The sequence below is a fragment of the Pleurotus ostreatus genome, assembly GCF_014466165.1.
Source record: "Pleurotus ostreatus strain PC9 chromosome Unknown scaffold_1, whole genome shotgun sequence".
Classification (NCBI taxonomy): domain Eukaryota; kingdom Fungi; phylum Basidiomycota; class Agaricomycetes; order Agaricales; family Pleurotaceae; genus Pleurotus; species Pleurotus ostreatus.
The window spans coordinates 3,145,768-3,171,414 of NW_023503156.1; the positions used below are offsets into that span (position 1 = coordinate 3,145,768).

The 25,647-nt window shown below is 50.3% G+C and overlaps 11 protein-coding genes across 11 annotated transcripts; 9 read left to right on the forward strand and 2 right to left on the reverse strand.

Annotated features, from left to right (window-relative positions):
• Positions 1-1,406: 1,406 nt before the first annotated feature.
• PC9H_001158 (uncharacterized protein) lies at positions 1,407-2,137 on the forward strand (the record flags this gene model as incomplete). Its single annotated transcript, XM_036770809.1, has 5 exons — positions 1,407-1,454; positions 1,501-1,585; positions 1,638-1,760; positions 1,833-2,000; positions 2,058-2,137. 5 exons carry the CDS (start codon positions 1,407-1,409, stop codon positions 2,135-2,137), a joined length of 504 nt encoding a protein of 167 aa, XP_036636654.1.
• Positions 2,138-2,297: 160 nt separating this feature from the next.
• Positions 2,298-3,787, forward strand: PC9H_001159 (uncharacterized protein; the record flags this gene model as incomplete). The annotated part of the gene is made up of 7 exons (XM_036770810.1): positions 2,298-2,524; positions 2,580-2,661; positions 2,718-2,942; positions 3,001-3,151; positions 3,210-3,407; positions 3,465-3,640; positions 3,695-3,787. The coding sequence occupies 7 exons, from the start codon at positions 2,298-2,300 to the stop codon at positions 3,785-3,787; spliced, it is 1,152 nt and encodes a 383-aa protein (XP_036636655.1).
• Positions 3,788-4,003: 216 nt separating this feature from the next.
• On the forward strand, positions 4,004-6,075 carry PC9H_001160 (uncharacterized protein; the record flags this gene model as incomplete). Its single annotated transcript, XM_036770811.1, has 4 exons — positions 4,004-4,118; positions 4,166-4,373; positions 4,441-5,673; positions 5,745-6,075. The coding sequence occupies 4 exons, from the start codon at positions 4,004-4,006 to the stop codon at positions 6,073-6,075; spliced, it is 1,887 nt and encodes a 628-aa protein (XP_036636656.1).
• A 1,103-nt stretch (positions 6,076-7,178) lies between these two features.
• On the forward strand, positions 7,179-7,778 carry ATG8_1 (ubiquitin-like protein atg8; the record flags this gene model as incomplete). The annotated part of the gene is made up of 5 exons (XM_036770812.1): positions 7,179-7,212; positions 7,272-7,327; positions 7,384-7,452; positions 7,505-7,641; positions 7,691-7,778. The coding sequence occupies 5 exons, from the start codon at positions 7,179-7,181 to the stop codon at positions 7,776-7,778; spliced, it is 384 nt and encodes a 127-aa protein (XP_036636657.1).
• A 432-nt stretch (positions 7,779-8,210) lies between these two features.
• Positions 8,211-9,100, forward strand: PC9H_001162 (uncharacterized protein; the record flags this gene model as incomplete). Its single annotated transcript, XM_036770813.1, has 5 exons — positions 8,211-8,340; positions 8,397-8,462; positions 8,523-8,693; positions 8,748-8,873; positions 8,922-9,100. 5 exons carry the CDS (start codon positions 8,211-8,213, stop codon positions 9,098-9,100), a joined length of 672 nt encoding a protein of 223 aa, XP_036636658.1.
• Positions 9,101-9,316: 216 nt separating this feature from the next.
• Positions 9,317-11,551, reverse strand: PC9H_001163 (uncharacterized protein; the record flags this gene model as incomplete). The annotated part of the gene is made up of 11 exons (XM_036770814.1): positions 9,317-9,736; positions 9,789-9,877; positions 9,931-10,066; positions 10,119-10,239; positions 10,291-10,338; positions 10,391-10,546; positions 10,604-10,780; positions 10,831-10,942; positions 10,996-11,149; positions 11,209-11,238; positions 11,300-11,551. 11 exons carry the CDS (start codon positions 11,549-11,551, stop codon positions 9,317-9,319), a joined length of 1,695 nt encoding a protein of 564 aa, XP_036636659.1.
• A 525-nt stretch (positions 11,552-12,076) lies between these two features.
• On the forward strand, positions 12,077-15,211 carry CWH41 (Processing alpha glucosidase I; the record flags this gene model as incomplete). The annotated part of the gene is made up of 14 exons (XM_036770815.1): positions 12,077-12,503; positions 12,556-12,641; positions 12,691-12,763; positions 12,820-12,936; positions 12,979-13,191; positions 13,242-13,563; positions 13,613-13,663; positions 13,718-14,358; positions 14,417-14,477; positions 14,520-14,775; positions 14,827-14,916; positions 14,977-15,041; positions 15,101-15,138; positions 15,192-15,211. The coding sequence occupies 14 exons, from the start codon at positions 12,077-12,079 to the stop codon at positions 15,209-15,211; spliced, it is 2,460 nt and encodes an 819-aa protein (XP_036636660.1).
• Positions 15,212-16,125: 914 nt separating this feature from the next.
• Positions 16,126-17,628, forward strand: PC9H_001165 (uncharacterized protein; the record flags this gene model as incomplete). Its single annotated transcript, XM_036770816.1, has 1 exon — positions 16,126-17,628. One exon carries the CDS (start codon positions 16,126-16,128, stop codon positions 17,626-17,628), a length of 1,503 nt encoding a protein of 500 aa, XP_036636661.1.
• A 237-nt stretch (positions 17,629-17,865) lies between these two features.
• PC9H_001166 (uncharacterized protein) lies at positions 17,866-21,261 on the forward strand (the record flags this gene model as incomplete). The annotated part of the gene is made up of 14 exons (XM_036770817.1): positions 17,866-17,979; positions 18,027-18,059; positions 18,108-18,165; positions 18,222-18,762; positions 18,812-19,277; positions 19,337-19,460; positions 19,509-19,543; positions 19,600-19,690; positions 19,741-19,889; positions 19,953-20,155; positions 20,207-20,675; positions 20,733-20,752; positions 20,804-20,978; positions 21,031-21,261. The coding sequence occupies 14 exons, from the start codon at positions 17,866-17,868 to the stop codon at positions 21,259-21,261; spliced, it is 2,709 nt and encodes a 902-aa protein (XP_036636662.1).
• Positions 21,262-21,453: 192 nt separating this feature from the next.
• On the forward strand, positions 21,454-22,571 carry PC9H_001167 (uncharacterized protein; the record flags this gene model as incomplete). The annotated part of the gene is made up of 6 exons (XM_036770818.1): positions 21,454-21,628; positions 21,679-21,720; positions 21,772-21,930; positions 21,982-22,063; positions 22,115-22,247; positions 22,308-22,571. 6 exons carry the CDS (start codon positions 21,454-21,456, stop codon positions 22,569-22,571), a joined length of 855 nt encoding a protein of 284 aa, XP_036636663.1.
• Positions 22,572-22,735: 164 nt separating this feature from the next.
• On the reverse strand, positions 22,736-25,589 carry PC9H_001168 (uncharacterized protein; the record flags this gene model as incomplete). Its single annotated transcript, XM_036770819.1, has 13 exons — positions 22,736-22,759; positions 22,814-22,922; positions 22,973-23,313; positions 23,369-23,554; positions 23,610-23,699; positions 23,781-23,824; positions 23,880-23,975; positions 24,030-24,128; positions 24,179-24,482; positions 24,531-24,985; positions 25,051-25,120; positions 25,182-25,391; positions 25,446-25,589. 13 exons carry the CDS (start codon positions 25,587-25,589, stop codon positions 22,736-22,738), a joined length of 2,172 nt encoding a protein of 723 aa, XP_036636664.1.
• Between the last annotated feature and the right edge of the window lie 58 nt (positions 25,590-25,647).

The following is a 25,647-nucleotide window of genomic DNA, read 5'->3' on the forward strand; positions in this document are numbered from 1 at the left end:
AGCAAGCCAATCGACATCGATCAGGACGCTGATTTAATGGTGAGATGGCGAAGGTGAGGAAGAACAGGAAAGTCTGGGGGTAAATCGACAGAAAGGCGGATCAACGTGTGCAGTGAAGGCAGTGGGATCCTGAACACTTGGGCGCCTCCGATGGAAGTGTTCGAAATCAAGCTCCTCCAAGTTGGGTGTACGGCGGAGAGTCGGCAATAGCAAGTGGGGTGGCATTGAACGGGACTTTGTCGTTACGACTAGTCTGCACACCTGCGAGATCATCGTAGTTGTGTCCGAATACTCGGAGGTTGTGTTGCAAAGTCTCAAAGACTGCATCCTAGTAAGTAGAGCTAGTGCACTCGCCCAGGAGGAGCTGAAAAGGCGCTGGAGGATGCGATATTCAGCGTCGATATCTAACTCTTGGATGCTGGAAAAGGAAAATGGCGTCGAGCAGGGCATATTTACAGTACACCGGAGATTTTGATGAATGGAGGTGCAGCTTTGGGACGCGCCAGCATGATGGAGGTCCATCTGAGGGTCTGAACCCGCATGGTATCAATCTCATTCCAGAGACGAACCGTCTTGAGGGCAACGTCTCGCCAACTGCGACATACATTCGCAACGTTCGACCACCCACTTCCCTAGCAGGAACGAACGTGCTACGAGCAGCCATTGACTTTGCAAAGAGGAATATTTCAGAAAGAACCTCGTTTGAAAACTTTGATACGAGGGCTCGCGCGTTTCGACGTGTCCGTAGGTCGCGAAGGGCAGATTCGAGCGAGGCAATTTCCTGGTCAACAAGTAGTTGGCCATGAGTCGGCTCCAATAGAACACTTGATATATTTTTGGCACATAAAAGCAAACGCTATCAGCACTCTACACGCAGAGATTTGGGATCCTCGTTACCGAAAACATTGTGGTTGTAACTGAAGAAGAAGGTTATTGACGGATGCACTTGTTTTCCTTTTGAGCGAGAATCAGGGGTACTCCTATTTGCAACTACCTTGCAATTTGCCATTCGACTCAGTGACTCGAGAACCGGATCGACAATTAATCATACACGAACAAGGCTAAGTTTGTTTAGGATATCCGCCAACTTGAAATGGGAGTGCTCCGTGCGTCACGAAAGCTGAGTGGGCAGCAATTCCCTAGTCACTGGCTATACCACTTAGAGCTCGAATGCCGCTGTTGAGGAAGTTTTTCCCTTACAGATTGTGGGCAACACAAGGTGTGTAGCTGAGAGAACTAGACAGCTACCGGAGTATTTTTCGGCTGTGCTTTGACAGTCGAGTGGCATCTGTGATAGTCGAGCAAGCGAGCTGCAAGCGACGGAGAGTATGCATTGAGGACAATCAGAATTTTCTGCAGTATATGTTAAAGGACTGGCATTGAAGCGTTAGCTCGACAAGGACGACATGTCTGGCCATAGAAAGCGGCGAGCAAGCTATTGCGCCGCCAGACATGTGACTTCAGGGGCGTTTACCCCATCAACCGGACGGTTACTCGAAGGTTTGGCTTTACCACATTGGTCTGTCAGTGGACGCATCTGCTGATTCTGCTCCGCTGAATGATGGCGCTTTTAAGATTTGCAGAGGTGAGTTGACGGCTTTGTGGCTCTTGGAGATACTCATTTCCTATCTCGTCAGACAATACATTTTGCTCCTGGTCGCCTCGTCGGACCGTCCAGCCCCAATTTTATGGGAGTTCGAGCTCCAACTTCCCTTCGACATTGAGTCGTAGAACTGCTGCGCGCGATAAAATACCCGGGGGTGATGGGAAGATTGCAAGCATCCCATAATTGGCACACGAAAGTGTGTAAGGCGAGCTGAATTTAGCAGCAGAGATGTTCAAGCGACCCACGCTTGCATCTGCAAGCATGTGGGTTCTGGGCGGATCGGAATTGAAAGCCATTGCTGTCTGTTCCCGTCGCCTTGGTAAAGTGTTACTCGACCCACTCGTATTGTCTGCCATCACGCTCAAAGCCGACGAATACCCTCGAATATCGCCTGGTAAACCCATCGCCCACCCGAATCCATCACCGCCTTGATATCTCCAACTACAATCAGGGCCACCTCTGCAGCGAAACTTCGTCACAGGCTCAAGCCACGATGCATTCTTATCAATCCTTCTGGACGATGCTCAGTAAGCCACGCTTCCATATGAGATCACCTCTGAGAATATCTGAGGCCCCGGGTTGAAAGTTGAATAAACATTTCTAGGTATAAAAGACTAGGGCGCATAGGCGGTCTTCATTCACAACAACATCTTCACTAGAACACCTACTACACTTCCATTACCAGTACACAATGTCGCTTTGGGTTCCAGCACCTCCCCCACCATCCAAGCTCGGCCGCTACAGGGTATTGTCCCCCAACTGTGGTCTCCATGTCTCGCCGCTCCAACTCGGCGCGATGAGTATTGGTGACAAGTGGGAAGCTTACGGAATGGGGGCCATGAACAAAGAGGCCAGCTTCAAACTCCTAGATGCGTACTACGAGAAGGGTGGCAACTTCATCGACACCGCGAACAACTAGTAAGCTTCTTACACTCTGACACAACTTTGATAATACCTGACACCCTCACTCCAGCCAGGATGAATCCTCGGAAGAGATCATTGGCGAGTGGATGGAGTCGCGAGGGAACCGAGACGAAATTGTTGTTGCAACAAAGGTAAGGCTGTCTGGCGAGGTTAGTCTGCACGTACTCGGACTAATTGCCATCTTTAGTACACCACTGGCTACAAGCGCGCCGATCCCAACACCAAAATCAAAATCAACTTTGCCGGCAACAACGTCAAGAGTATGCACCTTAGTGTTGAAGCCAGTTTGAAGAAACTCCGCACGTCATACATTGATATCTTCTACCTTCACTGGTGGGACTACGAGACCTCTATCGAGGAGGCTATGACTGCTCTGCACAACCTTGTCATCCAAGGCAAGGTCCTGTACCTCGTAAGTGCACCTCCCACCAGTCGGGCTGGATGGCCCGCTGAAATCTGTTTAATTATAGGGCATATCCGATACACCGGCTTGGGTCGTCTCCCGTGCTAACCAGTTCGCCCGCGACCACGGAAAAACACCTTTCTCCATCTACCAAGGAGCCTGGAACGTGATGGAGCGATCCTTTGAGCGCGATATCATTCCTATGGCCCGCGCTGAAGGTGAATAATAATCTTTTGCCGCGTCCGTCTACAGAAACCAACTATTTCTGGTTTGCAGGGCTAGCATTAGCTCCATGGAATGTCCTTGCCGCCGGCAAACTACGTACGGACGCGGAAGAACAGCGCCGGCGGGAGACCGGAGAGAAAGGTCGTATGTTGGTTGGCCCTAACTGGGAGAGGTCTCCAGATGAGGTCAAGATGTCTCGAGCACTCGAGAAGGTTGCCAAGGAGGTCGGCGCGAAACACATCACATCTGGTGCGTATGCCAAACTAAACCCTCCTGCTATGCAACCCTGACTGGAGAGAATCGCAGTCGCTATTGCCTACTTGATGCACAAGACGCCATACGTATTCCCAATTATTGGTGGCCGTAAAGTTGAACACTTCTATGCCAACATGGAAGCACTCGACATCACCATCAGCGACGAGCAAATCAAGGAGCTCGAAAGTGTCATTCCTTTCGACCCGGGCTTCCCTAACACCATGGTCGTAAGTATAGCTTATCTACATAAGATCTTCTGTCGTGTAACATGTCTTCTACAGGGCGATGGTGCCGAGTTCCCGATCTTCTTCAAGAATGCCGGCCTCATCGATAAACAACCTCGCGTCCAGCCTATCAGGCCCGGAAAGGAGTAGATACGAATAGCACTGTATATCATCTTGAATGTAAACGCCGTATCGCATAACTTCGAACATTCATTAGTGTCCCGATTGCTGTAGAACACAATGAGCGCAACTGAACATGTCAGGGGTGAACAGGAGTTCGCAAAGCTCACGTGGAAGTCGCGGAAACATTCGAAGTCGACCCTAAACCACAACTCTGCCCCGACATGAGCTCATGTAACATTGTAAATGGCTTCAAGTAGAGCACCGGAATTTCCAGGGCTTAAAGACGCACAGAAGGCCCTTCTGAGAAAGGGCGAGTATGCGAACTATGTCAATTTCCACTTGGTGGCTTACACGGCCCGTTAGGAAATATCAACACTGCAGATGCCCTGCTGCTCACTCCTCCAGCTGAGATCGCGCGCCGATGTAAAACTTCTCTCGTAGAGGTGAAGGTGCTTGTAGATGCGTTCTGCAAAGCATCTCTGCAACCGTTGCAGCGCCTCGAAGAAATCAAACACGAAGGGAACGAGAAGATAACCACAGGCGACCCACGTCTGGATTATGCGCTTGGGGGTGGGATTCGAACCGGAATGATATGGGAAGTTGCTGGAGAAAGGTATTTCTTCCTACTTATTGTCCCCTTGCTGAATCGATGCCCGTGTGCTCAGCGATTAAATGTGTAGCGCGGCCGGAAAGACACAGCTGGCGCTCCAACTATCCCTTCTTGTTCAACTGCCACCCAGGCTCGGGGGATTGTCTAGCTCAGCCTGCTATATAACTACATCCTCCACCCTTCCTACTACGCGTCTACTACAAATCCTGAACTCGCATCCACTACTGTCTTCTACCCTCTGTAGTCTGTCGAATGTGCACACGATATCCACGCCGACTATAGCTGCCCTCCTCCAAATTCTATCCACAACTCTTCCTCAATTCCTGGCCAGCAAACTCAATGATCGTCCCATAAAGCTGATCGTCATCGACGCTCTTGCCGAGCTGTTTCATACCTCCGCTCAAACTACGACGAACACACTTGTTGAGCGGTCACGAAGCGTCTCCGAGATATCCGTCTGCCTGCATACACTTGCTAGTAAGTATCAGGTCGCAATCCTGGTGCTGAACGAGGTCGTGGATGTCTTTGCGCGGCAAATAAACCCGGAAGGGCTCGATAATGACCTACTCTATTTTGAGCAGTCCAAGTGGTTCAGCCGCGCTCATAGCATACCTTTGGAGGACTCCAAAGAGGTAAGCCTAGGTCTCGTCTGGGCCAACCAAGTCAACGCACGAATACTCCTCAGCCGGACTGGAAGGCGACGATACATATCTGAAGATGACTTAGGATCCAGAGTCCAGAAGCCTTCGCGTGACGCCGCTCCTACCAGGTCACACCAAACCTCCACCGACCAGGAGTCTACCCTCATCCGAAGGGTCACCGTCATATTTAGTTCTGTGGCCCCTCCAGCCTCGCTGGATTACATCGTCACCGAGGCCGGAATATCGACTCTGTTTGATGACAATTCCTCTGCATCTCAAACCGAGCGAGTGCTGGCTACACCCAGCCCGGAACGCCCCGCCCCGCCCGTTGCCTCCGTGCTTAACAACGATCCATCGATACCTCGCAGTCAACTGCCTCTGGATGTGGGTTTTGTTGAGGACCTTACGAACGCAAACTTTGAGGTCGCCGAAGACGATGAATGGGAGCAATACTGGAAGGATTACGACCTTCCGGAACATGTCTACAGTGATGCTGGTTTCGACGATGGCGCCCCAATCGTCAATCAGAATGGAGAGCCACAACACGCCCCAATCACTCCCTTGCTGGCCTCCTCAGATTCCAGTTACTTAGAGGACCCAGCTAAGATTGGGAACGTGGAGGATCCGGGAGGGGCAGCACCGCCCGACGAGTTCAGTCCATCGTCGGGCTCTACTTCCGCCGAAGCTTGAGGAGGCCTTTCCTCACACACCTCCAGAAACGCGTTTACACTAGTGAAGGGCCTTTTCAACAATCGACTCCCCTCGCGATCAATAGCTTCGTCGCGGAACGCAAAGCACCCGAAGGACCTGACAGTACCTTCAAGTTGGAACTTTCTAGATGCGATATCCATCTTAGTATCGTTCGGGAGTTGGAACGATGTGGAGCGCTCCATTGGGACTCCGCCACATTGCATGCATTCGGGAGCATCAACGCATTCATCGACGCAGAGGATGACGAAGAAGACGAATACAACGGATATGATGGAGAACACAACGATCCATACAGCGACATTGACTCGGATGAACTCGAGGCCGGTATGAGCATGGTCTGGCAAACGGGATAGTCAACCATCTACTAGTTCAACCGTAGAGGGTCCGCTCCCTCGTCCCCTTGCTAGCTTAAGATCTAGTTTTTTCTCCCTGTGTTAGGTACCCATACCATAAATTCCTGTTCTAGTACTTAACATACACTCTATATAAGTTCAGCGTCACTGCGTGATGGCTCTACGACCCTTTCCTTTCATCCATGTCGTCGGCAACGAATCTCAACTCAAGACTGATACTGATGCAGAAAAGATGTCGACTATATCACCGGAGGCTAATCATCTCGACCAAGCACTTATTAACACCCTCAGATCTACCTCAGGGCATCGCGATCGGTGGGCAGTGTATTTACTTGGTATATACTCCCATATCGTACCTAATTAGAGTTGAGCTCTTCGGGCTGGGCACGGTGATTCGCTGTCAAATGTCCAATCGCTTGATCACACGGGCTACGACTTACATGAACCTATTTGAACATTACGAACAGGTACTTGAGGTGAAGCTACCACATGTAACAAAATACTTCCATTAATATATCAATGAAACTACCGACCGGCGAGCGGGTCCCTCTTCCCACTGGATTGTGACATTGGAGGTGTTGGGTCTTTCTGACCAGGATAAGAACTCTCAGTACTCCCAAGATCATACGAATGAGATCTGAGAGTCTCCTCCTCTACTTATCTTGTATAGTCAGATTTTGATACACTAAATGCACAGAAGCCGCGAGTTACATACCTACTTCGCAAACACAGGGAAGATATGAGGAATGCCCCCGATTTAGCAGTTCCATACTTACGAGAGGAGATTTCTCTGTTGGATATTATTTGTGCTGTATAAACAGCTGGACATTGCGTGTTTCGACACTTCGAGAGAGAGCGCAATTTGTAGCCTTCTCCAGAACTGAAAGGGGTGAAAAGGGGATAAAGGGGCTCCTACCACGGTTGCCTCTTATATCCAGTTGAGGCCGCATTGTTGTTGCTTGTTATTCGAGTCAGAGCCAATACAGGCGCGTGTGTCTCATAAGCAGGCTGCACACCATTTGGTCGCCAACCTTGGACTCGTACCACCACTTCCTGCTTCGTCTCTTCCACTTTCCCCGCCGCCGCTCCGCTATACTACAAACATGAGGTCCAAATTCAAGGATGAGCATCCCTTTGGTACGCCTTCTCATCCGCAGCTGGTCTTGGAACTTGCTCAATGGTCACCGATGGCACAGAGAAGCGCAAGGCTGAGGCTGAGCGCATAAGACAGAAGTATCCAGATCGTATTCCCGTGAGTTCGCCGATTTTGGGATAGGATGCGTTTGACCGAACGACTTCTTTGTACAGGTCATTTGCGAGAAGGCCGACCGCACAGATATACCTACCATTGACAAGAAGAAGTATCTTGTGCCATCGGTATGCAAGTTCATCTCAGTGATATGGACAACGCCCCACCTATTGTTCTTAGGATCTTACTGTGGGGCAATTCGTGTATGTAATACGGAAACGCATCAAGCTCGCACCAGAGAAGGCCATATTTATATTCGTGGATGAGGTCCTGCCGCCAACGGCGGCCCTCATGAGTGCCATATACGAGGAACACAAGTGAGTTTGATGCTAATCGAGTCACTTCCTGCTACTGATTGCTTTGAAGGGACGAGGACAACTTCCTATATGTCAGCTACTCAGGAGAGAACACGTTCGGTACGGAGGGCTGGCTGGAAGTTTCGTCTGATGCATGATAGTCTGCTGTTGCATTAATTGTGGCGGGGTGAAGACTGATGTGATACGAGACAACTTTGATCAGTGATGTCTTTGTCCTGCTCTCCTCCATCCCCCACGAACTGATTTCTCGCTACACATATACATTTATCCCTTTCATTCCCAGCGTTTGTACAATATATTATGTGCCTCTCTTTGAATATGGAATGGACGATCTTTCACAAATACTCACTCGGAGCCGTCCAAGAACATGATCGACTCTTGACAAAGCCTTCGAGTGGTGTCAGGTGGCCTCGGGGAGGTAGTAAGAACAAAGCCCATGATTGTGGTCGCTACAAACCTACTTGGGACCTACACAAAGCCAAAGCCAAAGGGTGGCACGACGTTCCACAGCTGCGTGGCCGTGAATCTTCCACAAACCCACAGAGGTTCCTTTAAATAGCCTCCTCTACATGTTCAGGGCAGAAGCACCCGTGCTTTTGCAACGCCATCCCCACATTTCTCCTCTTCTTCCCCCAACGCCGTCTGTCTGGTACATCATGGCTAAGCTCCCTCATGCTGCAATTGAAGAGATGCTATTAGGTACGCACTTCATTCGCCCCCGTTCTCCTCTCCAACTAATCATGCGTGACACTCAGCTTTCTTTTGTGTTTGTGACTTTATCTTGATTGCTATTGCATTGACGGCCTTGTTGAAGACGAACAGTGCGTATATACGATACACCACCCGGTCAATTCCGTGTTAACATAGTCTCTGATTGTTAGCACTCAGCCCGCTCCCAACGTTCACCGCGTTTCTTGCTACCTTTGCTTTTGGCGTGTTCGCAGTTTCGGTGGCGATCGCTGCTTACACGCATGTTCGTACACGGTATCCTATCTCTCGTCGAAATATCAAGGGCATGTGGACGTTCGGCATCTTGTTCTTCCTCGCACTCGGTGAGTTCACTATCGGTGGTTTCACAATACTATACTGAATGCACATTCCTATAGTGGCAATTATCCACGCAGCGCTACGCATTTCCCGAGGGGCCCTTTGCACGGACTACCAAGCTCTGCCATCTTCATGCAGCTTTGGAGGATTGACCCTCGCGCTTTGGTGCTTGATTGCGCTGATTGGTAAGTCCCCACCACCGAAGCACCTTCTTCGAGCTCACATTAGTACAGGTGTCTGTGGGACTGTTGTTTCATATTTCCACGTTGAAGAAGCTTGCAAGATCACACCTTATCCTAATAACTACCAGGCTACTACATATAGCACCCCATCCTACCCTCAGCGGGCGTATCACTTGTCTCCTAACAGGGGAATGCACCATCCTTCAGAATATCATTTTAGAGCCTTGTAGTTAAGATCTCCCTGTCGATTCACTGATGTACTTAACCACCGGAAATCCACTATCTTTTATTTACTATACCCGTTTGCTTATGTACTGAGTATTATTGGATATTACGAGGCTTCGGAATACATCAAATAAATATAGTCCGTAAAAAAAGGAGTGTATAGGAGGGGGAAATGAGAGTGGTACTAGCTTTACTGAACTTTGCTTCACTGATTACATCATTTACTGGGCTGCACGTCGGGCGTCCGCACCCATGCCAGCGGCCATACCAAGCGCCATTGCGCTACCCATCTGTGAACCTTGCGCTTCGGATGGAACAAAGATAGTCTTCGAGCCAAAGGCCTTGACACGCGCGACCTCCATACGCCTGAGCTCCATCTCTCTGGCGAATTGGTCAACCACCTGTGCGTCTGCCTCTGCCTTGGTCTTGATGGCCTGTGCATCAGCCTCGGCCGCTAGGCGAGTCGCTTCGGCTTGAGCTTCAGCCTCAATCTTGAGTCGCTGGGCCTGAGCCTTTGCAGCAGTAACGACGCTGTATGCTTCAGCGTCTGCGGCTGTATTGCGGGCCTGTGCTTTAATGCGAGCGACAGCAAGAGCACCCTCTTCTTGCTTCACTTTGTTGCTGTTCTCTCTGTCTACATTCTTTGTATCCGATCAGCACAGGAAATCGGGGATCGAGCTCAAGTCTTCTTACCGCGGCTTCCACCTGAGCTTGCAAGGCACGCGTAGTGAGTTTGTCCATGGTTGATGCAATTTCTCCCTTGAATTGACGATCGATGACGGCTAGGATATTGGAGTAAATAGAAGTCGTCACCGTTATATTTCTGTCTGCTTACCCAGATCCTTCAACACGATACCGTATTCCAACGCAGCCTCGTGCATCTCATCCATCGCGCGGGTTCTCAACGCATCCAAGAACGCCGACGACGGGTCTTCTTGCATGTTATCAGGACCCAATGACCGTTGCTTGACCTAGATGTAAACTGGTCTCATATCTGAATTCCCAAGGGGTAATGTCACTTACCATAGCCGAATAGTCAAGGTGGGCTACGATCTGTGTAAGTATTGATTGGGTCTTATCACGCAGGGCGTCGTAGGGCGTGTTGTAGCCGTGGGTAGTCAATTTCAGAGGCTCTGTGAGTTGCCTGGTGATAGTTTAATATCTCTGCCACAGAGAAATAGCGAAGGGAAGTCACCATTTCAAGTAGATCGTAAGGCTGACGGGCACTTGGTCGCGAGTGAAGCTAATCGAGTGTTAAGTTGAGAGTCGGAATATCGAGAGAGAGAAGAACGCACATGTCCTTCGTTGGCATCTCCAGCTGGTTCTCACCCAAGGTGTACAGACCACGGAGAGTGACGCTGGGGTTGGTGACAACAGATTGTCCAGCAGGAAGAAGTTCCAAGTCGTCACCGCGTTGAAGAATAGCACAATTGCTGGCTGGGATATTCAAGCTAGAAGGTGTTGATGTGAGATCATGAGAGTAAAAATAAACGAGATGTGGTGCTTACAATGTCGCCACGACGTATTCGCGCTCTTCCGCGGCACCAACACGGCTCTTCATCTTGACCTCGTGGGTCCATCCTAGAGTCACGCCAGTGAGGCGATCTTTCACGACGCCAGGCAAATGTGTTTGGTCGACGATCGAGAGTACATCATAGGTACCCTCGATGGCCATCGCTACGAAGCTGGGAAAATGTTAGAGATTGGGTGAGCAAGAAAGGAAGAAGTAAATCACCCTCCATTTCGAATGACGAAGATGTGGTTCTGCGGATCAGAAATGACGGCTGCCTGGTTCTGCGATACCTGTACCACGGTGAGACCTTGGAATTCGATGACAGTATCCGAGACTTATAAAACAGGTTAACGGTGTGTCTATTACACGAATCACAGATGCGCTTACGGCCTTTGACCCCGGCCCACGAGCGCGCCCACCAGTTTCTTAGGGGGAAGCCGGGGTAGCGACCCGGTCTCGTCAAGATCTTTGGAGTACCACCATGATTAATGAGGCCAACTTGGCCAGGCATGATTTCTTTGCCTATCCAATCTACAGGTGCCTATTTCTTGAAGTCAACAATTGCGGTTTTTAACATGGATCTTGGAGATGACGAATCACCTTCTTAGACAGAACTTTGTTTCTCCCCGACTGAGTGTATCATTTTAGTTACATTAAGATTGGACATTTTCTTAGGCGAAGTGGTACAAACCTTGATTAGCTGAGCATCAAGCTTCTGGAGTGCTGCAATCAAACCGTCCTTGCCAATAGGCACGAAGAAAGGTCTGTCCGTCGACATGTAGTCTGCCGTTGTGATGAATTCATCAAGCTTGGCTTTGCCTTTCGCATGTCCATTGGAAGTAGAAGAATGGAAGCCATCATCTACGTGATCTTTCGTAGTGGGCAAGGGAGGGCTCGGATCACCGACGACAGTGCTGTTGTCTCCAAATTGGGTCGCAGGCATAGTGTGGTGTAGGGCTGTGAGAGTGAAAGTGAAATGAAAGGTGAGGCGGCGACGCAATAATTTATGAGTCCCTCGGACGACGCACGTTTAGTATAGATTGTGGGGGCATAGCCTTTCCCATCACAGGTGCGTCCCATCCCTGACATATCGGGGGCGGTGACCTAGACAACATTAATCGACTACAGCAATCCTGTCTAGCTCCGGCCATTGACACAGTGTAGAATCATCTGACGGCAGCCAATACACGCATTAATTCCACGATGGGAGTATTAATAGCAGTCATACAGCTCAGTAGCGTGAAGCGGTTGTAGCGCCTGTCCAGAACGAGCGGGACAGGTGCTGATGATTACCGGGGCTGTGGACACGGGCCTCGGAACGGCACAGCCAGTCCGCGCTGTATTGGCGTGGGAGTAATGGCGCTCAACGGCAACAGCCGCCTTGGACGGAATTGGCAATCGTCACGTGATGACTTGCCACCGTGTCCAGAGTCGAATTCGTATGCAGTGACACTCTACTATTTCCGAAATGCTGACGCTGTTCAGCCTGCTGCTGGTAACCCCAGTGGTGCTGGCTCACAACGTGAACGATACACTGCTATGGGGTGCGTATAGACCGAACCTGTACTTTGGGCTGCGCCCGCGTCTCCCGCAATCTCTCATGACCGGCCTCATGTGGTTTGGAACACAGGACTACCAATCCTTGGGTCGTATGTACTTCCTTTGGAATGCCGGACACTTGAATGACTTTTACCAAGAAACCAGACATGCGTGTGATCAAGGGGACAACCTTGCCAGCTATACGTGGACGGAATATGACCCCAGTGAGGGTGGAGTGCAAGTCATCAAGGACACGCGTAATAACGTCAAAATCACGACCGAGTTCTTGAAGGTTGCGGGTGGTGATCATGGGGGAAGCTGGGCCGCGCGAGTCAAGGGTGAACCCATTGATCCTTGTGAGTCTCAAGTCAATTTCTAGTCCTGGGTGCTAGAATAATGTCCGTGCAGCTACGCCATCCAGTATCTCTACCATCTTTTACTTCGGGCTTGAAGGTATTGGCGGACTGGATATGGAGACAGATGAGGACGAGAACGTGAGCTGGCATGCCTGAACTCAAGAATCCAGCTTACAGCAATAAACAGGGATTGGAGGGACCCGTTAAACTCTCGGGGTCTACCCCCGATTTGGATGAATTCACCCTCAAGATTGTAGATGGTACGGATGTCTCGACCTCTACTCCTCGCGTTATTTAAGAGTGACATATCTATTAGGCCCTAACAACGTCGCACCAACTGAGGGACCTTATTACGAAGAGTTTCAAGAGCGCATAGGCAAGACTCACTATCTCGGGCTCACTGTGCCGCCAGGGGACGTATGGAAAGCCAAAGGTACGCGCAGAAGGACTCATATTAGCCCCACTAATGTGTGAGTAGACATTATCATGAATAACTTGATCAAGCGCGCCCAAGGTGTCCTCCAACCGTACCGGGAATCGCCCACACCGCCGCATCCATCATTCACTCTACAGCTCCCCGACGAAGTCTATACTAGCAGTAACCTCTTTGCATACCAGAAGATGTTCGAAGGTCCATTCCAGTTTGACGTCCTTTATGACAGTGGAAGCGCGAAACAGAAACTCAGCCGTGTGTTGCGCCTATTGGTTACACGAATGTATGCTGACACACTTCAACAGCTTCTATACTCGATCAAGGGATTCCTGCACTGGTTGCATCATACAAACAACGGTTTCAAGCGACTTTCCCCATCCCTTCCGACTACCCCATTTCCAACCGCGCTTCCCTCGAATCTTTCTCCCGAGATATCACTGCCAATCTCATTGGAGGTGTCGGATATTTCTATGGCACTTCTATTGTCAACCGAGGGTTTGCTCATGAATGGGACGAAGACGACGAGACTTCCAGCCATAATTTCGACAACGGACCGACCATTACGGAACCGAAAGCACTGCTCACAGCTACTCCGAGTCGTAGTTTCTTCCCCCGAGGGTTCTATTGGTATGTATTGACATGGCGCACTGAGGCAGTACTTGACTTCGTGATCCAGGGACGAGGGATTCCATCTTCTTCATATTGGCGAATGGGATAACGATTTCAGGTATATTTGTCCTGACTAGTTGAGGTGAACGCTTGCTGACGATGTTTCATTCAGTCTAGAGATTTTGAAGGATTGGATTGGCCTTATTGATGAAGACGGCTGGGTTGCTCGTGAACAGATTCTTGGAGAGGAAGCGCGCAGCAAGGTCCCAGTGGAATTCCAGACGCAAGTCCCGACTTACGCAAATCCTCCGACGCTCACCGTCGCTGTGACCGCTTTCATTGAACGTCTGAAAGCCCAATCGTCCGGCCCTTCATCACAGGACCTTGGCATGGATTACTCCGTCGGAGGGTCCCAGATACCTCTCCGAACTGACAGCTCTAAATCTGGAGGTAAATACCTTGAATCCCCGGAGCATGCTATGGCTTTCCTAAAGTCTATCTACAAACCTCTCAAGAGACATTATGACTGGTTCCGACGGACCCAGCGAGGACAAATCAAACAGTACGGTCGTCAAGCACGCTCGAGAACGGAAGCTTATCGATGGCGAGGGCGGACTGAGACCCATGTCTTGACCAGTGGAATGGACGATTACCCTCGTGGTCCGCCACATGCAGGCGAACTGCATCTGGACTTGATTTCGTGGATGGCTTTCTTCACCAGGACGATGAAGCAGATTGCGGGGTTCATTGGGGAAACTGATGATGAGTTAACCTTCATCGAGATCGAGAAGGCTATCATTGGGAATATCGAGGGTAAGAATCATGTATGTGTGCACGCTGTGCATGGTTGCTAAATCTCATTATTTGCCAGACCTTCATTGGAGCGAGGAAGATAAGATGTACTGCGACGTAGGCGTGAATGACGAAGGCAAGTGATATCTCCAGTGGTCGCTTGATCAATTCTAACCCTCCAGTTTTCTAGATGAATCGTACTTCGTCTGTCACAAAGGCTACCTCTCCCTGTTCCCCTTCTTACTCCAACTCCTTCCCCCCGACTCCCCCCATCTCCCCCATATTTTGTCACTGATGCGCGATCCCGCCCATCTTTGGACACCTTACGGCCTTCGCAGTCTGTCGCATTCACACCCCGAGTTTGGCAAAGGCGAAAATTACTGGAAGGGACCAATATGGATCCAGATGAATTATCTTGCCCTGAGCGCTCTACACAAAGTATGTCGTTGCCTTCTCCAGCAGAGGGGCTCACTGACATATGTGCGATAGACATATGCGAAGCAACCAGGACCGCACCAAGCCCACGCGCAGGAGATATATACGAAGTTGAGGCAGAATGTCATAAACAACGTTTTCAAGGTAAGGGACCGAATAGCTTATCTTATTGGATGCATATTGATATAAGGTGATTCGCTGTAGGAATATGAACGAACAGGGTATGTGTGGGAGCAGTATAACGCCATGACAGGTGAAGGTCAGCGCAGGTTAGTACACCCTCCTGCCTGCAGTTTCTCTGGCAAGTTCTTAACACCGCCGCCGACAGTCACCCATTCACTGGCTGGACGTCCCTTATCACGTTGAGTAAGTACTTCCGTTCAGTTCGTGGCGTTTAGTCTCACCGACTGTTTTGACAGTCCTATCCGAAAAGTATTAGATAGTCATTGCGAACGTAGTTTGCATTCAGATATGGACAATGACCACCACGACGAAAATTCTCATGCAATAACCCTATTGAGTGCTCTCTCATTGATCACTAAACTTTCAATGCCGACCCAGATTCTCGATCCTTGAGGACCTCTGCTGCAAAGCCCGTTTGTGAATACTACTGGTGAAGAGAGTTGGCCGGTTAGATGTGTTAGGCTGACAACCTGTTTGATTGGATGATCACTCAGGCTCCCGATTTCATACTGGCGTGTTATGCCTCAATACCGCCTTGCCCTTACGACGGATGAGACAAGATACCGAACGGTGAATATGTACGGCAGTCTGGTCGCTGCTCGATTCATATTGTTTACTTCAATCTTTACTGAGTGTTTGTGGCTACAACATTACATCTCACCATGCCCATGCCCACACGGCTGTTAACCGGCTATGTTGCGCAGCTCCGCGAATCTGGATCGATCCTTGTCCAACAGCTGTTTCAAATTGAAGCGTACATCGATTGAAACTGAGGGTTGTAAGCAACGTCTTCCGTCCCCTGCCTTCCATGCGAATGGAGTCGCTGCGTTGTTCTTTAGGTCTCTATTGTATGTATGTAGATACATTCCTTGGATGTCGCTTACAGTGCATAAATTAAATTACAAAGGTCGTTGTACTTGGGCTTACGTAACGTGAGGCTTTGGGCAAATTGATTCCGCAGACGCGACAGTGGTTGTGCCCACAAGCGATCGTGCTACCACGATGTAAAGGCGCTTATTGTTCTGATGCACCACATTCGAGAATCCAGGCAAGTATATATTGCGGTGTCTTGTTGACAGAGCTTTTCAGTTTCTTCCCTTGCAGCCCCCCAAGACGGTTGCAGGTGGTTTATCGAACAGCCGTAAGTGAGCTCTGTTGCCACTGGTCGCGATGGAACTCAGCGCCAATCTATCAGCCCTCGGAATGCTCCAACCATTGAGCGAGTCAGACTTCAATCTCGATGTCGGTGGCATTGTCGGTTTCCTTGGAGGAGAAGAGGCGATTTCGGCCATGGAAAGCATGCCTTTCTACAAGTACCGGAAATGGCTGGGGTGGTACAACTCGCCCGGCTCGTACACCATTGCCAAGCACTTCGGCAAGCTCCCCGTTTCTCGCTTCTGGGATGGAATTTATCCTGGAGTGAACGATGACCCAGCTACGCTGCTTGGACTCGATGGGAAACGTGGGCCGAAGTTCAGAGGCGTCGTCTCTGGCACTGCCTTGGGCCACACGGGGCATGTTGCACAAACTTTTACTCAATACTGTCGTAGTGAAGTGAAAGCGGTGCCATCGATGTTATCCGAAGCGCGCAAGGAAGGTCAGCGTACCACGACAACGACGAACGTCACCATCGCAGACTTTTTGGTCCGAACCCCGGGGACGTCGACGGAGACTCGGCTTGAGTACGACGAGACTGAATCCCCCCTTTGGTCCGTAGCCATCGCCTCGATCCCGATTTCGATGAACCTCGCGTGCTGTGTTCTGTGCGGGTTGTCTGCCGAGTGGTTTGCGTTCGGTGTTATCCTGTATGGCATCATCTGCAATGGCGTGGCGTGCTACCTGATTGGCTCAGCGGAAATCTTCCTTCGTCATCCTCGACCCTCTCCTCATTCCCCTTCCGGAAACGGAATCTTGGATGATCGGGATCATTTTGTCGTTTGCAGAGGCACCGAAGCATCTATCAACTACATCGTCAAAAGCAAGATTGTCGTTAAATACAGCAAGGACGAGGGGTACAATAAAATTGGGCTCAGCGCGATGTCGCTGACCGTCCAGTTTATTGCTCAGCTCTTCCTCATTCCACTCAGTGGTCTTTTCGGACAGATCATGTTCCTTACGACGCTCGCCATCTCATGGATCTACAATGCGTATATCTCATCCATAGACAAGGATCAGCTGCAGCAAAGACTTCTGATGAAGAACATACCCCTCAAGGAATCTACGGGCAAACGGGTCTCAAAGGTGGAAATGCCTACGAGGACGTCGGCGGTAGTGTTTGCAATGCTCTGCGGGCTGCCGTACTCCGAGCTCAAGGTCGACGCAATCGACCGCTACGCCCGGGGGATACTAGACTCTTTACTTCCGAAAGACACTGAGGTTTGGGAGGAGTGGCGAGGTTTAGTTTTGCCGAGAGTTGAGCAGCTAGTGCAATCGGACATCCGCAGCAGACTCCTTTCGAAATCTCCAGTACCGAATCCAGACCCCCTCGAGGACCTATTCGACTTCAAACTCAATGAATACGGTGACACAGATAGGGAAAAGAGCCTGCTAAGGGATCTACTTGATGACACGCAGGGTGCATACGAGTCATTCTACGATATGTTTCTCAAAATCCCAGGTCGCGACCGTGTCCCGACGCTGCCATTGCACCCTCCCAATCATTCCCCTGCATGACATGACAAACAATGGGACCCACCGACATACCTTGCATTGCAAAGCTTGTATTTCAACATTGTATATAGACGTACCACTGAATGTACGACAGCACAATTTACGACAGGAATATCACATATCATACTTCACTTTCAAGAGCTTAGTAGACGCCCTTGACGTATTACAGTGGCTGTGCTGCGCCATATAACATACCCTCTACTCTCATCTTCAGTGATACTGACAACGGCGCTGGTCCGTATGTTTGCCAAGTTCCCTCAGAAATTTGCCGCACCGTTTGGCTTGCTTGGGGACGAGCCAAAGCTGGCGTTTCGCAGCCAGCCCGGGGGGATATCTAAGTTAGCGACTACACGAGTACGCCTTAAGATTCCTGACTGGTTGCCGTTCTCATGTCACCCTAGAATATCATTGAAACGGATAGTTACTGGGACCAAGTGAGTTCCTATACTCTTGATTGCTGAATATCATTGACATTGGGCTAGTACGTCGTTCTGTTCGACTCGGCCTCGGATGTCTTCTCTCTAATTACACCCAACGATAGTATGGTATTACTTTCATGGGGCCAGTTGCGAAACGCTAATCATTTATCTCACCAGTACGACGCGCTCTGGCTGAAGCCCCAGAGAACGTCGCCACCCTCATTCGTGTCATTTCTTCTCGGTTATTCAATCTCGTTTCCGATCACACGTTTCCGTCAGCGACGACCGCATCTGTCACGGCTTATGCCACCTCTCTGATTAAGTCGGGGACAGGTTCGGCGGAACGAAACACGACGAAGGAGGTCCTCAATTGCTTGCGTGTCCTCCAACGTGTCCTACCTGTGGTGTTCGAGGTTGAGGGTGAAGCGAGTGTGTTCGAGCTGGAGGTTCTGTGGAAGAAGCAGGCGGCGGAACAGGTTCACGAAGAGAGCGAATCACAAGCGCCCCAGTTTGTTATTGATGACGACGATGATAGTGAGAACGGAGATGCGAGATCACCCACATCCCCAAAAGAACAGGCTGGGACGAAGCCAAAAGCACTTCTACCATCATTGGGCGAACGGTTGTTTAGCTGCCTCATCGACCTGCTCTTCTGTTGTGGTTTCACTCTTCCGCCTAAGCTACAAGTCGACCACTACAAAATCAACTATGTCATTTGGTATGTTACCTCTCAGGAAATATACTGCATACCTCACCCCCACATACAGGGAGAAAGGCGTTGGATCAACATCAGATCCCGGACCCAGCTTCTCATACGATGGTAACAAAACTGAAGTCCTTCGTCTAATTCTGGTCCTTCTCTCAAGACAAATATACGTGCCGCCCTCATCGCTCTTCACGAAACCTTCCCTATACACACTGCATCTCGTCCAGCAGACACCGCGACGTGATGTTCTGACAATATTATGCTCACTACTGAATACCACCATGAGCGCCAGCTCATACGGATCGTCGACCATCAGCAGCGTTGCCGGGAAACTGCCTTACAACCACCTGATGTTTAAAGGCGAGGACCCCCGTACGAGCTTGATTTCTATGTGCTTCCAAGTCCTTTGTGTACTCCTGGACTTCCAGAGCGATAGCGCTCGAGACAAGCCGTCAAAGACGGATGAAACCCATCCCCCGACTCCAACCCCTCGTACAAATGCCTTTCGCTATTTCCTGATGAAGCTGGTACGTCAGGCCGATTACTTGACAGACACTGCGGCAGGGCGTGACGAATGAATCTGTAGCACAGGGTCCAAGATTTCGCGTTCATATTCAATGGCATCTTCGCCATTCTTGAACAGCAGATCGCCAACATGAGCAACTTACTACCAGGCGCTCGGAAGTCTGTCCCATATATGTTTGAGACTGGTAAGGTCGTTTATTCTGTGCTCACACGATGTCGCTGATGTCGTACAGTCGTATTCTTATGGAAGATGATTGAGCTTAATGAGGTACAATCTACCTTTTCCTTCGAGATCCTGATATGACGCTTACAACTATATAACAGAAATTCCGTATTTATCTACTTGAATCTGAGAGGGGTATGGATTTAATGGCATATATATTATGCTACAATCTAGAGATTAAAGACAAGACTGGTAAGTTGCACCCATGATTTCCATGCCATGTAGTAAACTCTTTCGTCCAGAACAACACGGTCTATGTCGCGCACTCTCCTACATTATCCAAACGCTGTCTGCGGAGCCTGCCTTTGGACGTGTTCTTTGCAACCCCATTAAATCCCAATTGCCCGCGAAATGGCACACGGGCGGCACAGCGGGAGACTTTATCGTTAACGTACGTGATCTCAGCTTTCTTGTTCGATGTTTTTTTCTGATGTCTGGTTATTGTGTTGCTCAGTCGATCTACGCTATAATTGCAACCACATCAGGGACTCTGAACTCCATTTACCCTGCCCTCATCATCGCCCTGACCAATTGCGCCCCGCATTTCAAGAATCTCACTGTCACGTCGTCTGCTCGCCTCCTACAGCTATTTACCTCATTTTCGAACCCGTTATTTCTGCTTGCGGACGAGGGTCACCCACGTTTGCTGTTCTTCATGTACGTTTGACTTCCTTCGTCAGGGAGCTATGCCTGACAATGACGCGGCAGGCTGGAAGTCTTCAACTCAGTGATTCTCTACCACCTGACCGACAACCCCCATCTGATCTACAATATATTGAACTCGCATAAAGCATTCGAGGACTTGGGCACATTCACACTTGCTCGGGGTCTCAGAGACATCAAACGAGCTCGTATTGTGAAAGAGGAAGCGGCGCGGAAGGATGGTAATCAAAAGAGCAAGATGCGCGCCTCGGACATCGAAGAGGGGGATCCTCACAGCGAGAAGGTCAGACTCATGGAACTTGAGGAGCAACGGACGAATTCGACGGAGCAGCTACCGGAGTCTCAACGGACTGATAGCACGGATACTCTACCGCTGAACGGCACACCTGCGTCTTCGATATCGGAAAAGGCTCGCGGGAAGATGAAAGAGCGAAGGTCTATGTCGCTCGACAATATTGATCCTGCAGCTGCCGCGGCAGTGGGTCGGAATGGTTTCATACCAACGCAAGAATGGGTACATATCCAATGCTTCGTGGCCTGAATCGCTGTGCTCATCGTTTACTTTTGGTAGGTAACATCATGGCAGCAAGGGTACGTTGCATACCTTGAAGCTGAGGTGAAATAGATGCTCACGCGTTTTAGATTGCCGATGGACTGCATCATGCTCCTCATTACAGAACTGTTGCCTAAGGTGCAAGATATACAGGCCGCCCGGAACAACCCCACTTCGGTGACCGCGATTATTGATTTCTTGGGTAGCGTGTCTCTACAAGGTGTCCTGCCTCCCAAACCACCTCTTGCACCAAGGAAATTTGTCGTACGTGTCTAGCTTTTCTGGTGGCTTGCGATGTTAACATGTTCCTCAACAGTGGTCTGACTCGTCAATCGTATGGCTGACATCTATGATATGGGGTGAGATCTACGTCCGCGGAATGACGCCCCTGGGGATCTGGAATTCGACCCACGTTCGCCTATTCTACGTGAAGCATACGCAAGCTCAACAGCGTCAGATTACGGAGGCAGTCTCGAATGTTGTGGGTGGCATATGGGGCCGGAACTCTGATACGACGATGGGGAGAGGGCGTAGTGGAGGCTCGTAGATTCTTTCCTTATATTTATGCATATGCTGTATTTTATCATCGACTCTGGATTCAATGCCCTTGGCACAGTTTCCCCCCTATCTTTCAAAGAACGCCGCCCTCGTTGGCAGGCCAAAATCTTTTCGCAGCGAACTCGATTGCGCTAATTTCTTTCACTCAAACCACCACATTCGTTCCTTCAAATTCACCAGAATGTTCAATTTCGTTGTTCTCCCCATCGCCCTTGCTTCGTTTGTCGTCGCCCAGTCCGCCAGCAACCCGGCGTTGGAAGTCGAGGCCATTAAGGCGCACTTCCAGCAAGCGGGCATCGTGCCCGCGGGCATTCCATCCTTCGACCCGAGTGCCGTTCTTGTAGCTGATTATGCGGGTTGGTATTCATTTATCTTGAGCGAGAACACGTTGACAATTTTACTGAAGGCGTCGGAGGCGCTAGCCCAGGCCAAGCATTGACCAGAGCTCGTAATATATAGCATTTATTTTCAATGATCAAAGTACTGAGCATGGATGTAGAGGTCGGACCTGCTCCAGCTATCACTGTTACTCCAGCGAACAGCTCGGTTTCTTTGTCGGGACCCTTCACATTGGCCATGGTCGACTTTGGCGCTGTTGGCTCAGACCAGTCCGCAGGCGTTACCCGTCATTGGCTGGTCAACGGTGTTACCATCGACAGTAAGTATGCTCGCCACGGAAACGTTACATGATTAACATGTCAATCTACAGACAACGCGGTGTCTAACGCGTCCGCGATTGCCATCACCCAGTATGCCGGTCCCGCCCCTCCTGCAGGCAGCGGCCCCCACCGGTAAGAACCTCTGCCTCGTTCACATACCCTGAAACTGACCGTCAGCTCTAGTTATGCGTTCCTCCTTTTCGCTCAGCCTGAATCATTCGCCCCGCCCGCTGACTTCTCCCAGCCGAACATTGGTGTCTCTCTCTTCGACATCAACGCGTACGCAAGAGATAGTGGCCTTGGAGCAATCGTAGCTGTACGTCAACGAAGCATTCCATCTTTCCCATGATAACTTGCTGACATCTGACCATTGCAGGGAAACTACATTACCGTTGAGGAGGGAACTGCTACTGCCTCCCTCTCTGCCACCAGTGCTGTAGAAACCTCCACTCTCGCCCCTGTTTCCACTTCGTCGGGAGCTTCCAGTGGTGGATCGTCTTCCACCAGAAGTTCGAGCAGCCCGGCCTCTACGTCTACTGCCCCTGGCGGCGGCAACGCCAACCAGAATGGAGCAGCCGCATTCACGACTTCACTTGGCTGGTTGGCGTCATCCGTCGCGGCCTTTGTTGTCTTCGCTTAGTTTTAAGGCCTTGGAAGGACTCGTACTTACTGAGCCTTGTAATGCGTGACGTTATATAGTTAGACGTTTGTTTCGGTATGATAGCATTGAGGATAGTGGACTAATATAGATAATATTACAAAAGAAAAACCGAGGCAGCAAGAGAAGAACGAGGAACAAAGAAATCAGCTGTTATATCGCTCTCTGGCCTACAGCCAAGTCAGTGGTGAATGCAAGTCGAGTACATGAAATGAAGAGCTTACCGCGTCTTGTGCCATGTTCACGTAGCCGGAGTAACCCTCAGTCAGCTTGCCAATATCCCTAGGCTTGCTGGCACCCAAGCCAACACCTTGAGCATATATGGCCGTTTGACTGTGTATAATTAGATGTCTACTCTACCATAAGGACAAGCATTGACTTACATGGGTTCAACTCGGCCATCACCGTCTGTGCCTAACCCAGTGCCCTCCTTCCAGCCCATCATCTTTAAGAGCTTATTGCCAACGTTCGTTTCGTCCTTGCCAGGATGAACAGCAGGAGGTGGCGGAGACGGCGGGGGTGGTGGTCCTTCAAAGCGTTTCTTCGCCGCTTTGGAAGGGCCTGCAGAACTCGACTCGGGGAGTGGGACATCAGGCTGGTTGAACAATGCCCTGCGTTCGAGTGCTCGGTCTCGATATTTGGGCTGCTCTGCCGCTTTTGGCTGCTGTCGAGCAAGGACCTTCTGGCGAGCGACTTCTCGTAGATTGGAATCTTTGAGATTTTTCTGACGTAGACTGTGAGGACCGATAGCCGCGTATGTGGTGTGCAGTTGTACGTACTTTGTGCAAGTCAGATTCCTTGTTGTGCCGCTTCAACTGATCCAGGGTCTTAAATTGACGAGCACACAGTAAGCATGCCATTGTCGAAGTGTCTGCATACTCGAACTCGTCACTCGGTGCTGGTGAGCTGGAGTGGCTTGGGGTAGCAACGGCCTGTGTCGTGGCGGCCATAGGTGCAGCGGGAGGCTAGGGAATGCTTGGTTACACCTATCCTGGATGCCTGGTAAAGAAGACGGCACACCTGCGTGGAAGTTGAGGCAGCATTTGAGGTCTCGAGACTCTGGGTGAGTTCTTCTTGGACTTGATTCCATTTATTTATATTGTTCACAGTCTAGAAGCAGGAACGCGATGAGTTTTTCTGCATCTCGACGGTGCTCATGCCAAGATGTTGCGCTGCTTTCCCGCACTGTACCTTCTTACTGGCAATCAACGGCGCAACTTTCTTTGCAGCTTCCGCTATTGAGTTGTATGTGATTCCAGTGCTTAGGCGGATGAAGGGACTAGGACATACCTTTTGTTAATTCTGCGGCAGCCGCATCCTCGTCTCCATCTTCCCCTTCGCCATCTCCCAACGAGAATCCAAGAGCTAGGGGTTTGGACGCCGCACCTAGAACGAGGAAGTATAAGAATGGAACACATATAGGAATTGGAAGCGACTGACTGGTACCAATCTTGATGGGGCCCTTACTGAAGTTAAGCGTGACCGGTTTGTCAGAGATAGGAAGCACGGATGGCGCTGCTATGACGTCCTTGACTTCCACTGGAACCATCGTGAAGCTGACGACAATCATGAGGGGATTAAACACACACCTTTAGCTTTCTTCTTCTTCTCTTTCTCCTTGGTTGGTACAACATTTGCAGGCTTCGCGGGTGCTTCGACCTTAAATTCCAAGACAGCGATCGTAGAAGCTTCGTCCCAATACCTGACCCATCCACCTTCCATGGCACCGAGGCTCATCGAAGAGGGGACGGCAGCCTCGTCCCGTAGCATAGGATCGGCTGGCTGGAAAGAGCAAGGGTGAGCCCATGAAGCAGCAACAGGCTTGTCTGAGATTCTGAAACCGTTTGGATGGATCTGCGCAGACATAGTCGCGCCAAGCACATTGGCTGCAGACTGGCAAAGACTCAGAGATGACTCGTTAAGGCAGGTCGAAATATATACCTCGACATCAATGAACTCCACGAAGGCGAAGCCAAAGCTAGCCATAGTGACTCGATCCTTGATTAGAATGATGCGTTTCATCCCTTTGGCGCCTTCCTTGCCAACACCAGAAGAATACCGCATGGCTTGATGAATTGCTTGAGGGCCTGAGAGTGGGTCGAGTCCCCGGAACAGCAGGACAGGACCCGGCGCGTTTCCTATGTCCCTAGTACCATCATTCCCGTTCTGTCGAGGTTGCCTGCCCTTATCATGCTGGGCGCTCTGAGAGTAATCAATCTTAACTCTCCGTCCGTTATGGGGCGCACCAGTCTCCAGCGCTTTGTAGAAAGCGGTGGCTGCGGATGCACCGTGTGACGCTGGCGGTGGAACTTGGACGAAGGGAAACGATGGGTCGACAAAAGCGCGGGCGTGCTCCGTCGTCGGGAATTGCGCGAATCCAAAGCCTTTCGATGCACCTTTGAAAATCCAATGGCAGGTCACGTTAATGAAAGCGAAGCAGCAAATGTGAACGGGATAGTGCCTGTTGATTTCTCTCGAATTATAGTCACTGTTTCTATGTTGCAGCCTTGTGACACGAGATAGGCTTGGAGCTGGAATTGAGGAATGACTTCAGTCACGGGTGCATAAAGAGGATTAGAGAAGTCGACAGACATCGGCCTCGGTGAAGTCTGTGTCCAGTCCCAGGAAGATGACATGGGGGCTCGGTTCGCTAGGTTGCATACGCTTCTTCGTGAAGTTGCCGCCAGGCCCGCCACGCTGTTGCTGCGGGCGTTCGTCGACTGTGTAATCCTGAGCGTAGTCATTTGGCCGTTGCATCTGCCCGTAATTGGCATCTTCATGCGAGTATGAATTATCGAAACCCTATATCAGAGCCCTGCCGTTAGAAAGACATTGGCTATTGACCGAGCAACCTACGCCATTATTGAATTTTCGCCGCTTGCCGTCGCCGTAGTAGTCCTCCTCGCGACCACGCACATTCCCCCGCGAGTCATTCCACGCACTGCCATCGTTCCAAGCGTCCTTTCCTCTGTCCCATTCACGATATTGGTTGTATGCCATTCTAGCTTGAGGGTGTGATGATGGTCGTGGTCAAGAAATGGTGTAAACAAGGGACAAA